The sequence below is a fragment of the Carex rostrata genome, chromosome 28, assembly GCF_964058835.1.
Source record: "Carex rostrata chromosome 28, lpCarRost1.2, whole genome shotgun sequence".
In the NCBI taxonomy this organism is placed as follows: domain Eukaryota; kingdom Viridiplantae; phylum Streptophyta; class Magnoliopsida; order Poales; family Cyperaceae; genus Carex; species Carex rostrata.
In genome coordinates, this window is record NC_135945.1 from 4,325,047 (window position 1) to 4,338,775 (window position 13,729).

The window sequence follows — 13,729 nt, forward strand, 5'->3', positions numbered from 1 at the left end:
ACACTTACTACATATATATTCCCTTGCAAAATCTGTTTAAGAGTCTTGACCTTTTGTGTCTATTTACTAAACTCTTAATTCGGATTATTAGTTGTTGTCATCAAATGCTTCAAAGAACTAAAAGTGTTTATATGTTCATAGGTAATTTCCGAGCCCAACAACACAGAAAAATGGGCATGTTGGTAGTTAGGCCTCGGCCCAACTTAAAGTTGAGCGTTAAGACTTGTTGTACATTTAATTGAAATTAAAAGTCAGGGGATGCTATTGAAAGTTAACGATAACAACCTTCAAAAAAAAGAAAGTTAACGATAACAGCATCATATCATAATTTTGAGGAATAAACTAAATTAACAGGATTGCATTGGTAATTGTCATTAACCAAAATTGTCATTTAGTTGTATTTTTCTAATTCTTTCGACCAACTAGTTAAATTAACAAATGTTGGCCTTAATATGTACAATAGTTGCGTGTATGTGTTCAGAATAATATGAAGATTTGAGAACCACGTCATGACTGACATAATGTTCTCGGTGTGTTAAATTATAAATATACTATAATTTATGAAAAGAGAAGAAAAAATCAATTAAAATATGTTGATGAAAGCATCAAATCGATCGATGTACCAAAAAATAGACATAATGTAGAATTGTTTTAAGAAAAATATTAGATGGATTTTCTTAATTAGGATGTGATTCACAAGCTATTCAACTATTTAATGCCCTTATTATTATAGCCCGAATGATGAGTTTAAGAGTCGGATTCGTACATGGTAGTGGGACCCATGTTTAGGAAATTCATTGCACACCAAATTAACTGAATATTCAATGTCAACACGAATTCCAACACGATGTTCAAGTGAAAAAAACAAATAATTGGAGTCGCAGATTCAATATGCAGACTCTAGTTTAGGGCCGCGAACTGGTTGTGCGGTGTCCGAATTAGATATGTGGCCTGGATATTTTTCAAAGGATCCTGATAACAATTGCCGCAGTCTCAACCCCGCAAAAAATCCCGCACAAACTGCTAAAAAAGTCATGAGGGGGACCGCTCAATTATTAATACTCCGCAGAAACTGTTAGTATTTAACTTGAAGCATCAAAGTATTTATCTTGAATTTGCAAAGTATTAATCCCTATGCAATGATTTCTATTTATGACTGAATAAATCAATCCATCAATTGTCCCCGCACAAAATTTTCTTTTTTTTGAATTGTCCCCGCACAACTGGGGACCATTAAATAAGCAATCCCCTCACTCAATGATAAATACTTCTTAGACATAATGATAAATACTTTATGCTACATGATAAATAATTTATCTTACATGGATAAATACTTTACAGACATAGCTGGAACTTTTAGTAAAATATCAATGATAAATGCCTCTCAAGCATAATGATAAATACTTTATGCTACGTGGATAAATATTTCTCAGACATAACTACAACTTTTAGTAAAACATCTAAATATTTCTCAAGCATAATGATAAATATTTTATGTTACAAGGATAAGTATAGTATTTTATGTTACATGGATAAATATTTCTCAGACATAATTGCAACTTTCAGTAAAACATCAATAATAAATACTTCTCAGACATAATGATAAATATTTTATGTTACATGGATATATATACCTTATGTTACATGGATAAATACTTCATATACATAGTTGCAACTTTTAGTAAAACATTAATGATAAATACTTCTCAAGCATAATGATAAATATTTTATGTTATATGTATAATACTTTATGTTACATGGATAAGTACTTTATGTTACATGCATAAATATTTTATGTTACATGGATAAATATTTTATGTTGGCAAGAATTGTTATTAAATTAAAAGTATAATTAATGCGGGAATTGTTATTAGATGACAGTATAATTAATACAGGGATTATTATTAAATGACAGTCTAATTTAATGCGGGGATAAATAGAAATTATTAGCGGAATAAATGGGGGGATAAAGGCTGGTAAGGAAGTTAATATTGAGGAGAGAGAGTGCGCGGAAAAAGGGGGGACAGGGGTGAGGAATTAGTATACTTATTCTTTTTCAAATTCCTGGAGGTGATTTGATTATTTTAGAGCATAGTTATGTATTCCTTTTATTTCAGTGGAGCCATGATTTTCGTGATTGGCTTTTTCTGATAATTTCATTATCTTTGAAACAGATTAATTAACAATCATTTTTTTTCCTAACAAGACATAATTGGATGTTTTTCTCAAAATGTGAGAACTTAGATACAAATTAATGTTAAAATTAAAATATTAAAATTCAAAACGTATAATAAGATAATAAGAATAACATAATTACTTCTGAAGATTACAAAATTATAATTTGATCACATTTGGTCATGATTAATTATAATCACCATTCCATAGACATGACGTCAATTTCTGTATAAGTGGATCATCTATAGTCACATATGCTTTTACTTTAATTAACATGTTGATAAGTCTATAATTAATCGTTTTTTTCATGGTGTGGTTTATTCAGTAAAAAATTATGTAAATTATTTTTACTTTCCATTTGATAAGTTTTGAGTATTTACTTGTCTAAAGTACATTTCACAATATTTTATGAGTGCTTTCATATTGAAGTATGTTTATTTTTAGCATCTATCTTCAAGTATATCATTAAACCTTCCATTATTTATTTCCCCCAAGATATCAAATCTTGTGAATTTTAAAAGCGTCAAAACTATAAATAAGTAAATTACCTAAGAGATCATTTAATATCTCTGATTCAAGTCTATAAATCGACCTTACAAAATCACTTGAAAGTTATAAATAGTGTTAGATAGATCACACAAAATAACTAAACACAGAACTAAAGGTCCTTAAAGTATGACTAAGATTTTTTAATTAGTACAATCTCAAACAAACAAAAGTAATGGTTGTTCACTTTTAGATGTGAAACCGGCCTTCTTTTACTTAAATGTGCACACTTCACATTTACCTGCAAATCTTAATAATGACCTCCAAAAATCTTACAATATAAACTACAAGAAACCCAACCAAAATCTCAGTACCCACTTTGCCAAGTCTAAGGCCTGGACTTCATAAAAAAAAAATAAAAAAAATAAAAAAAAATAGTTACAACAACATCATAATCAAACTAAGAATCAACATTGATTTAGTGTTTGTGTGTAAAGGTTCTGTATTTGAAATCCGGATAAGAATTCTTAATGTATACAAAATTTAAAAAAAAAAAAGACGTACAAACAAAAAGTTTCATAAAAGAATGACATAATAAGTTTTTTGATGAAAAATATGGGTCTAGCCCGTATTTAATTAAAATGGAATTGTTGTGTTACATTGGTTATGTAACTGCATAAAGAAAATCGATGTTGCTCAAAACAATTGAGCAAAATAAAGCAAATGAGAGTTTGAAATAAATAACAGAAAGGAACTAAATTAGATAAGCAAATAAGTAAAACTGAAGCTGTTGGTTTCATGATCCTTCTTTCTTCATCTATGATCTTCCTCCCGTTTGCATTGCCTCTGACTTTTGAAACTGTAGTTGCCACATGACTTCTTCCTTGATGTCTTGTGCATCTTTACTGACTTCTGTGAATGTGCGTGCACAACGCTCCCTCCAAATAATAAATTGTGTTATAAGCATAGTCTCTCTTTGAGTTTTTGGTACTGTTGCACTTGTCAGCATTTCTGTTGGTAGTGTGGTATATGTCAAGGTTGGTATTTTGGCTGGTATGGTATGTGCTAATGCTGCATAGACTGATTTTGAGAAAGTACATTCATCAAGCATGTGTCTAATTGATTCCCCTTGTATCTTGCACAGTACACATCTATTGACTAGCGGCCATCCTCTTTTATTGAGATTATCTATGGTTAGAAGTTTGTTGTTCAATGCCAGCCATCCAAAGACCTTCATCCGAGGGGGTGCTTGTAATTTCCAGATTCTTTGTGCTCTGTTAAGAATTATAGGTGCATCCTTCATTGCTTTGTATCCTTCTCGAACCTTGTAAAGGCCTGATTCCTTCCACTTCCAAGAGATGTCATCTTCTGTTAGCGGGTTTAGAACCATACCCGATAGTGTATTTTGTAACTTTACCAGTTCCAGATTTGCGGTGTCGGAGCTGATCGGCCTAAAGAGTGCTGTGAGATTTGATACCTGAGAGGCTTCATAAAGGGTGATTTGTGTGTCTATTGCATGTGTGTATAGGTCTGGGAGGATGGTACTGAGGAGTTGACCATCCCAGTTGTCATTCCAAAGCTGTATCCTTTTGCCATTACCAATCTTGTGTGAGAAGAAAAATTGGCAGTAGCTTATGGAATTTGAAATTGCTGATATGAAGATGGGTGAATCTGGTAACCCGTTAGTGGCTATGTGCTGTTGGAACAGTGATTTGCACAACGTCATTTCTGGTTTTCTCCATTGCCAGAACCATTTGATCAAAAGAGCTTGATTGAAGACGGTCAAATCCATTATGCCTAGGCCTCCGAAATCCTTCGGTGTGCAAGACAGCTTCCAATTTGCCAAGTTGATTTTAGAATGTGCCTGTGGTATTGTCCCGTGCCATAAGAATGCCCTTCTTATCTTATCAATGTCTTTAATTACCCAAACTGGTAATTTTAGGCATGACATGAAGTAAGTCGGTAGTGATGACAAGACTGAGTTTATCAATACTATTCTACCTGCTATAGTTAGATGCTTGGCTGCCCATCCACCTAACATTTTGTTCATGCGCTGTATCAATGGCAAGTATGCTGACTTAGGCAATTTCTTGTTTGACAAAGGAAGCCCTAAGTATGTAAAAGGCAAGGTTGCCAATCTACAGCCTAAGACATTTGCCAATTCCTGCTGTGATGCTTGTGATCCCATGGATACCATCAATTCTGATTTTGCCAAGTTAACCGAGAGCCCTGAAATCTGTTTGAAAGCTGTAAGGACAATCTGCAATGCTTGTAGTTGTCGGACCTCTGGCTTGATAAAAAACATAGCATCGTCTGCATATAACAAACAAGGAGACATTCCTCTAAATGGTAACCTTAGAGCTCCTATGTCTATTAGTTTTTGAACATATCTTGCAAGAAAGTCAATTGCAAGTATGAACAGTAACGGGGATAACGGATCCCCCTGTCGTACACCACGTTTGAGCAGAATTTTTTTCCCCAATAAGCCGTTGATCATGATCTGTGAGGTCCCAACTAGAATGATTTGTTGAATCCATGATAGCCATTTTTCAGGAAATCCATGTGCCCTCATTACTGCCATGATGAAATCCCAACTCACCGTGTCAAATGCCTTTGTGAAATCCGCTTTGAATAGGGCAATTGGTAAGTTTCTTTTCCGAGTTGTATGTAGAACATGCTGTGCATAGATGAAACTTTCACAAATGTATCTATTTTTCATGAAACCTGTTTGAGCTTTGTGCAGTAATTCTGGCAAACGATGCTGTAGTCTATTTGCCAAAATTTTCGAGAAAATTTTTTGGATTCCGTGAAGTAAACTGATTGGTCTGTAGTCTTGTACTGTTGCAGGTGATTCTTTCTTTGGAAGCAGTACTATGTATGATGTGTTTAGTGGCTGAAGAGAGATGCCTTGTTGCGTTACTTGTTGAAAGACCTTGCATAAGTCGAGTGCCAGGATGTCGATGAAATGATTGTAGAATTCTCCCGAAAAGCCATCCGGGCCGGGGCTTTTGTTCTTTGGCCATTGTTTGATGGCTGTCTTGACTTCCTCTAAGATGATGTCTTCTTGCAGTACTTGTAATTCTCTTGCGTTGTCATTTGAGGGGTATAAATTATCCCAATGAATGTTTGGGACCTGTGTTGATGTTTGTCCAATCAAATCTGTATAAAATTGGAAAAAAAGTTGCGCTTTCGATCTCTGATCCATGCAAATTGTACCTTGATGTTCAATTTGCATAACCGTATTTGTTTTCTTTGCTGCGGATGCGATATTATGAAAAAATCTGGTTCCCCTATCTCCTTGCATTTCCCATTTGGTTCGTGCCCTCTGCCTCCAAATATCTTCTTCAACTGTTGATAAATCCATGTATCTTTTTTTTATTTTTGCCGCAATGAATTTTTCTAACTGTGTTGTCTGTCTTCTTTCCTTGACTTGATCAATCCATCCTAAGTATTCTCGACATATTCTGATTTGTGTCTTAATTGTGGTAATTCTGTTTTTTGCCCATTCTTTGGTTTTCTGTTGTAGAGTTGTCAATTTATTGTGAAGTTGTGTTGGTGTCTGAGCTGTTGCTATTGATTGCCAAGTCTGCACTATCATGTCATTGTACTCCTTGAAACGGAGCCAACAGTTCTCAAAGCGGAAAAAACGAGATTTTCCATACCTTGTATTTGCCGTGTACACTATTGGACAATGATCAGAGGATGTATTTGGTAGTACTGTCTGTGTCGAGTTCGGGTATAACTGGTTCCATTCATCTGAAACTAGAAATCTGTCAAGGCGTGCCATATGTGGTTGGTCTCTCTCATTTGACCAAGTGAAGCGGCGACCGTGTAAAGGGGTATTGATTAGACCTAAGGTAGAGATTAAAGCAGCAAAATCCATTGAATTTCTCCATTCTGCGGCGGTGTTGCTGGTCCTGTCTTGCAGTTCTAAAGTAAAATTTAAGTCGCCTCCAAGTAGCCAAGGTGTGTCGTCAGTTGGTTTGATTGAAATGAGTTCCTCCTTAAATGCTGATCTGCCCTCTGAAGTAGATGGGCCATAGATGCCAGAGAACCAGAATTTTTTTCCATCTATGTTGTTGGCTAAGAGAACATTGACACTGTAGGTCTTGATTATTGCAGAAACTAGTTTGAATTTGGAGGAAGTCCATGCCACCAGAACTCCACCTCTAGTACCAGAAGCTGGTAGCTCTTCGTGTTGTGATAAACGAAATCCACAAATTTCCAATAATTTCCTATTGTCTAGGCTCGCTAATTTGGTCTCTTGGATACATACCAAATCCGGCTTTTCTATCAATAGAGTTTGCCGAACAGCCAATCTTTTGTTCCTTTCATTCAAACCTCGAACGTTCCATGAGATCAATTTTAGTTTGGTGTTGTAATTCATTGGAAACTTAAAAACTCCAACTTCTTCCAATTAAAAAACTCCAACTTCTTCCATTCCAAAACAAAGCTGATACAAATAGAAAAGGCCACTGCCTCATGTCTATCTTTACTCCTTCCCACTTCTAACCAAACTACATCAAACCACCTTCCCAATTTTAAATGCAAGAGCAAACTAATCATTAAAACAAAATAAAACACTACTGGCCTTGAGACTTAAACTAGAACGGCATCAAGCCGTGGTAGGGAACAATCCCATGACTGTCCCTTCTTCTTCCACCATCTTTCCCACCTTGAAGTGCAGATCCTCTTCGAATTCGATTCCCGCCGCATTGACCACTATTTCTGCTTGAGTACCCGAGAGCGGGTCATAAGTGCACATGTAATCGAGCTTGTCTTCAGATGAGGCTGTTGTGCTCTTCCTCTTGATTCTTTTGGGCGAGAAAGATACAAAATCTTTGCCTTTTAGCTTGCATGCTTTCTCCTCTGAAGAAATGTATGGACCGGTTTCCTTCTCCTTGATTCTGGGGCTTCTCCTTACCTCTTTTCTGAGAGCTATTTCATTACGGAATCCCGGTGGAGGGCCATCATCAAACAGAAATGCAAAAGGGTCTGCTCCTGGGAGTGTCACAATGGGCTGTGCTAGCTGTGTGAAGGGGTCATTACTGTTCTCAATTAATCCTTCTGTTTCTATTGGTGTAAGGGTTAGAATGACATAATAAGTTAACAACATAACATTCACAATTTGCACACAATTATTTAACATGATAATTTTACAAAATACTAAAGAAGACAATTGTTATTTATCAATTTGATAATCAAGTATCAATAAAAAAAAACAAATTGCATACATATAATTTGTAGGGAAGCACGAGTTGATTTTAATAGTATAATTATACAAAGTAAAATGAATTCGCAATCACATATAATATAATTGACTAAAATAATATAAGTTTCAATTCCTTAATTAACCGCAATCATGTATATTTCGTCCATCTCTTTAGTGCATGTGTCTCGCAAAACTTAGATATTCAAGTCACATACTTTTTGTCACAGAGTTTGAAGAATAGAGCATCCCATGCAAAGCTTTCGCCGGAAAACATGATCTTCATCGAGACTCATGATCTTCCTAAGCTTTCTCCGGAAAACATGAGCTTAGGAAGGAATCCTGATTCTGGTGTAAAAATTAAGAAATCATCAAATACATACCACTTGATAATTAATCTCCAGGTTTGGTCAAGAGAACAAAAATTCTAACAAGTTTAAACATTTTGAAATGCTGCTCATTAAATTTGCATTAGAAATCAATAATAATTATTTTACGTTGCAGGCATACATCAAATTAATACATTTTGAAATATATTTCCAAAGATTATGATCACAATTGTCATATATATATTTCCGAAGATTATGAAAGCAACATATATTTCTATATTTTGGGATGCTCTCCTTTGAATCTATATGTTGAGAAATATGAAATGAATCATAATATTTAAATTGTTAATTTGTCAATAAAACAATTATGTAGATTACTTTTTTTCATTAAGAAGATTTGCGTATTTATTTATTTAAAATACTACCTTCATTTGTTTCCTCCATTTCTTTTTCTTTGAATCTTTTGTCCTACCTTCATTTGTTTTCTCCAAGATCTCAAATCTTGTGAACTAATTATAAGGATGAACACTAAAAATATAAAATATTGAATTACTTATTAGAGATTGTTTGATTTTTCCGATTCATTAGCACGTACAACACTATAAATAAACAACATGAAAGTCTATAAATAGTAAATATTGATAATTTGAAAGTTGTGAGTAGTGTTAGATAGATCACACAAAAGAACTAGACAACCAAACTGGACTTAATAAAAGTATGAAAAATTTTTTTTTAATTAGTACAATATTAAATAATATGTTTAATGTATAGATTATGTCTTTTTTTTTTATAGTAACTTATAGAAGTTTAAAGTTGGATCACATTACATTTGACTTATTTGTAAGGAAATTGATATTATTTGTGCAGCTGTCATTATTTGTTACAGTGAGGTTTTTTGTGAAATGATATTTAAACGTTTTATAATATTTTTTACTTTCTAATTTATATATTTACTGTTTAATTAATTATTAATTAACTTATCTTACAATATATATTTCCCTATTTATTCTTAATCCTTCTCCAAAATAAATAATTGCTTCTTAAGAAGGATTATTCACTCGGAGGCCACGCCGAACAAGCTCAATTAGAGTTTTTTTTTTTTTTTTTTTTTTTTTTAAGGTTAACGGTTCTACCATAACAATTGTATATATTGATTAAAAGGTATATTTACAAGTCCTAAGCTTGTCTGCACCTCTTCTCTATTCACACACAAGTATAGTTCATTAAAAAATGAATAATATTTTTTAATTAGTACAATTTTAAACAATTAAAAATAATGGTTGGTCCAGACTTAATGATGAGATCGGCCTGTTTTAATTAAATGGGCCAAGGGCCCATTTTATTTTGTACATCTATTTCTTTTGTGTTCTTTCTTTTATCAGAAATTTATTATTTTTGTTCCAATATTAATATTCTTTTAGGAATCATACTCCATATTATTTTTCTCTGTACTTATCTAACTATAACGAATATACATAAATAGAGATATTGCCCGTTGACTAGCGACACAGAATACAACAAAAGAATACACACGCACACGCAAAACCGCCAATTTGAACGAATTTACATAAGTTTATATTAGTCCAGGGCCTTTCTGCCTCCGCTCCAGCAAATATCAGCCGTCCGATCGGTGCATCCGGATTATAGCTCGTTGCGATTTCCAATCGAGTAAACTTTTGAAGGCTCCGCTAAATTTAACGAGCCTACACTAGTAGTCCACGGTCCACCACCTTTCCGTATCTGTTCGAGCCAATATCAGCCGTCTGATCGATGCCTCCGGAATCTAGACCATTGAGATTTTCAATCGAGTAGACCGTTGAAGGCTCCATATATTCCATTCCATTCACACTTTCACAGGGAAAGAAAATTTTCAGGTGAGAACATTTCTTTCCGAGGTTTATATATGTAGAGAATTAGAGACTAGAGAGATAAAGGCAAGAGAAAAAACAAATCAAGACCTTCATTTCTTTTTCTCTTGTAATCCAACAATGGCTGCGAATGTAAAGAGACATGGGGATGAGAAGTTGGGGCTCCGGCCCCTTTCAGACATTTTTCCTTCAATGATCTTACGCTTTTCTAAGAGAAAAGATAAGGAAATGGATTCCATGGCAATCACAAATCAAAGTATGGTCTTGCAACAGTACAGAGGATATCTATCATTTCTCTAAAAAAAATTCATTTTTCTAGAAATTGCTATGGTTCAGATTAATATCCTCCATTGATTTCTTTGGTTTTGTGTATTTCTAATTGATTTTGACTTACTGATAGTGCTCAATTTGTTCTTGAGCTGTAATTTGATTTGGCCCTAAACCCCCTTCTCTTCTTTTATAACAAAGATTGGTGCATTTTCTTTCATTCACAAAAGAAACACATAAAAATAGGAAAAATGAAGAACTCGGTATTGTTTGTCAAGAAAAAAAGTAACTAGTAACAGTTTTTGTATAACCAACTTTTTTTTTTTCAAATTTTAGGGGGTGATGTACTTCAATATCATAATGGGGATGTGCAAAGCAGCATCGCCTTAAATAGCATTGAAAATGTTAACTCCCCCATAACAAGGTTAATTTAAGCCCTGAGATCATTGTGCTCATTGAATTTCATTGAAAATATACAGTTTATAATCTTTAATTGTATTCTCCTGCTCTTTTTCAAGCTGGAGATTTGGTAGAAGAACCTTGACAACTACGATGGAAACCCAAGATGTGGCTGCTTCCAACAAAGTATCTAATCCTGTTCTATGTCAGAATATTTTTTTTTTTTTTTTGAGTGTCCTATGTCAGAATAATTTTATTTTGTAATTTGTAGAATTAGATTAATTATCCTGATTTCTGATTCTCAAACTTTGTTAAGTCTAACCAGAATAAACCCAAGCATAAAATTAACCATGTAATGTAACCTATGTAACATTTTTTTATTTAATATTTCTTCAGTTGCCATCTGACAAACAAGCAACACTGTAACCTGCCACAAAGAAGCCGATTAAGCTGGTCCCCGAACAAAATGAAAATATTAATTTGGACTCTCGTTCTGATGACGGCACAAAACAAATGTCTATTTTTGTTTCAAGGCCTAAGATGAGACGAGACGATTCACTCACTTCTGTTCTCTCGGCTAGTAGCAAGGTGCTTTTCCATTACCATTAATTCCCTCACATTTGTTTCAGTTTCCATATATAAAGATAAGTAATGACAGATTATATTGTTATTATTCAGGTAGCCTGCGGTATCAGTGAGAAATCAAATCCAGAAATTGACGAAATAGATTTACCAGATGTATTTAATCACCTAGCTGTCGTGGAGTATGTTCAGGACTTGTATACCTTTTACAAGCAACAACAGGTATTCTATTTTTCAATTTATGAAATATACCAGTACAGTACTTTCTAACAAGTTAGTAAACTGTAGTTCTTTTCTTTATATGTTCAAACAGCATTTTGGTAGGCCAATTGACTACATGGAAAAGCAGACGCACATCAACCCAAAATTGAGAGCAATTCTGGTTGACTGGATAATAGATATGCACTTCAGATATAATATGCTACCAGAGACTCTATATCTGACAATCTACATAATTGACCGGTACCTCTCTCTAGTTAACGTAAAAAGATTGAAGCTTGTTGGCATGTGTGCTGGTGCATTATTAATTTCTTGCAAGTATGAAGAACTCAAGACTCCTCGGGTATGCAACAATATATGCCCTTTCTTTTTAATTCTCAAAATTATTGCTGGGCGAATTTGCCAATTTCAAACTAAACTACGGCATTGTGTTCGTGCAGGTGAAGGATTTAATGGATATTGCATTCAATCAGTACACAAGGGAGGATATTCTGGGGATGGAAAAGACGATTCTAAACAAGCTTGAGTGGTACCTAACTGTACCGACAGCCTACATGTTCTTGGTCCGGTTCGTGAAGGTAGCCAAAGCTGACCAGGAGGTATTGCATGCCATCAGTCTCCTTATTTTTTTTTTTTTCCAAGTTGCAACTTGCAAGTTAATCATTTGAATTTTGAAAATGTTGTTTTAATTTGACAGTTGGAGCACATGATTTACTTCCTTGCTGAGTTGGGGTTGATGCAGTATGACCTGATCAAGTACTGCCTCTCCATGGTGGCAGCCTTAGCTGTGTACACAGCTCGTTGCACTCTAGGGAAGTCCCCTCTCTGGACAAGTTCCCTTGAGCGCCACACCTCCTTCTCCGAGCCCCAGCTACTGTAAGCGTGCCATCACAATTTCACAATTCCACTATTTTTTTTTTTTTTGTACGTTTTTAAATTTCTTCACTTGTTTGTTTTGTACGTGTTGAGAATGTGCACGAGTACTGGTGAAAGCTCATTGTGCCGTGCCAGGTAGTAAATTGAAGGTGGTTTATCAGAAGTATATGCATCAACAATTTGTGGGTGTCGCACGCTACCGACCCGCAATGAGTCTGATTGAAGTGCCAAAGTATGCGGAACCTTCTATTTCTTGAGGGAAGAATGACATTTATCTTCTTCTTGCAATCAACGCTGCCTTCAACTCATGAGTTTTACCATATGTTCAATCTTTAAATGCTCACTCTGAATCCATTTGCACGAAGATTTTTTTTTATGTAAAAAAACGACAGTGAATTATGTAGATCATTTTGATATTCTGGAGTCACTTCATTCAAGCTTAGTACAATTGATGTCTTTTGTTTTAAGCTAAATGTTTGAACTCTCTTATAGCCCTGGGTTTATTTCGATGATTGGATTCTCTTTGAATAACAACAGATTTAAATTATTACATTGATTATTGAATTTACAACCAATTTAATAACAAGTTAACAACAAATTTGGATACATCATATTGAACATGAAACCGGAACCACTTTATAAATTTTATGCAAATATAACCTCTGATCTTTAGTGATTTTTTTTTACATTAGTTGAATTAAAGTAACTTCTATGTATGAAGAATTTGCATATATAACTGCCCCCTTAATTTACAACTAGAAAAAATGAGTATTGCCGGGAGCAGATCCATGTGTATTGATGGAGGTGCTACCACTCCTATAATTTTATAATTATTTCTTTTAATTATATATATTGAAATTTAATTGATTTTATTTTCTTAAAGCTTTTTATATAGTTCAACGTCTTTATAAAATGTTGAATGTTGAGTTCAAATTCCAACCACCAAATATTGTGCATTTTTAAGTTTCAACTATCCTATCAAGATTTTCTAGTTTCATCCCCTTAGTATTGCCAATTTTAATCAAAAAGAAGAAAAATACGTCTGCTTTCACGTATGAGTTTGCTAATTTCAAAAACCGCATATGATTTTTATTTTTTTAATTTGAAAAATTTGGTTAACTTAGATGTGAAATCATAAAAAAAACCCTACATTTATCAATATACCAATAAATATTATATTACAAAATATTTTGAATTTATGAATAACAAATATCAATATAAACAACATTTACAATTAAATTATACAAAAAAAATATGAATTCATTAATTACAACCATTTTTCATTTAATTTATCTGGTCAGATATAATTTGATATGAGA

The 13,729-nt window shown here is 33.8% G+C and overlaps 1 protein-coding gene across 1 annotated transcript; it reads left to right on the forward strand.

The window, feature by feature from the left end:
• The first annotated feature begins 10,187 nt into the window (after positions 1–10,187).
• LOC144545532 (G2/mitotic-specific cyclin S13-7-like) lies at positions 10,188–12,751 on the forward strand. The gene is made up of 10 exons (XM_078294096.1): positions 10,188–10,323; positions 10,671–10,758; positions 10,853–10,919; positions 11,130–11,155; positions 11,267–11,321; positions 11,412–11,537; positions 11,629–11,877; positions 11,975–12,133; positions 12,232–12,410; positions 12,502–12,751. Exons 1-10 carry the CDS (start codon positions 10,188–10,190, stop codon positions 12,665–12,667), a joined length of 1,251 nt encoding a protein of 416 aa, XP_078150222.1. The 3' UTR covers positions 12,668–12,751.
• The last annotated feature ends 978 nt before the right edge of the window (positions 12,752–13,729 follow it).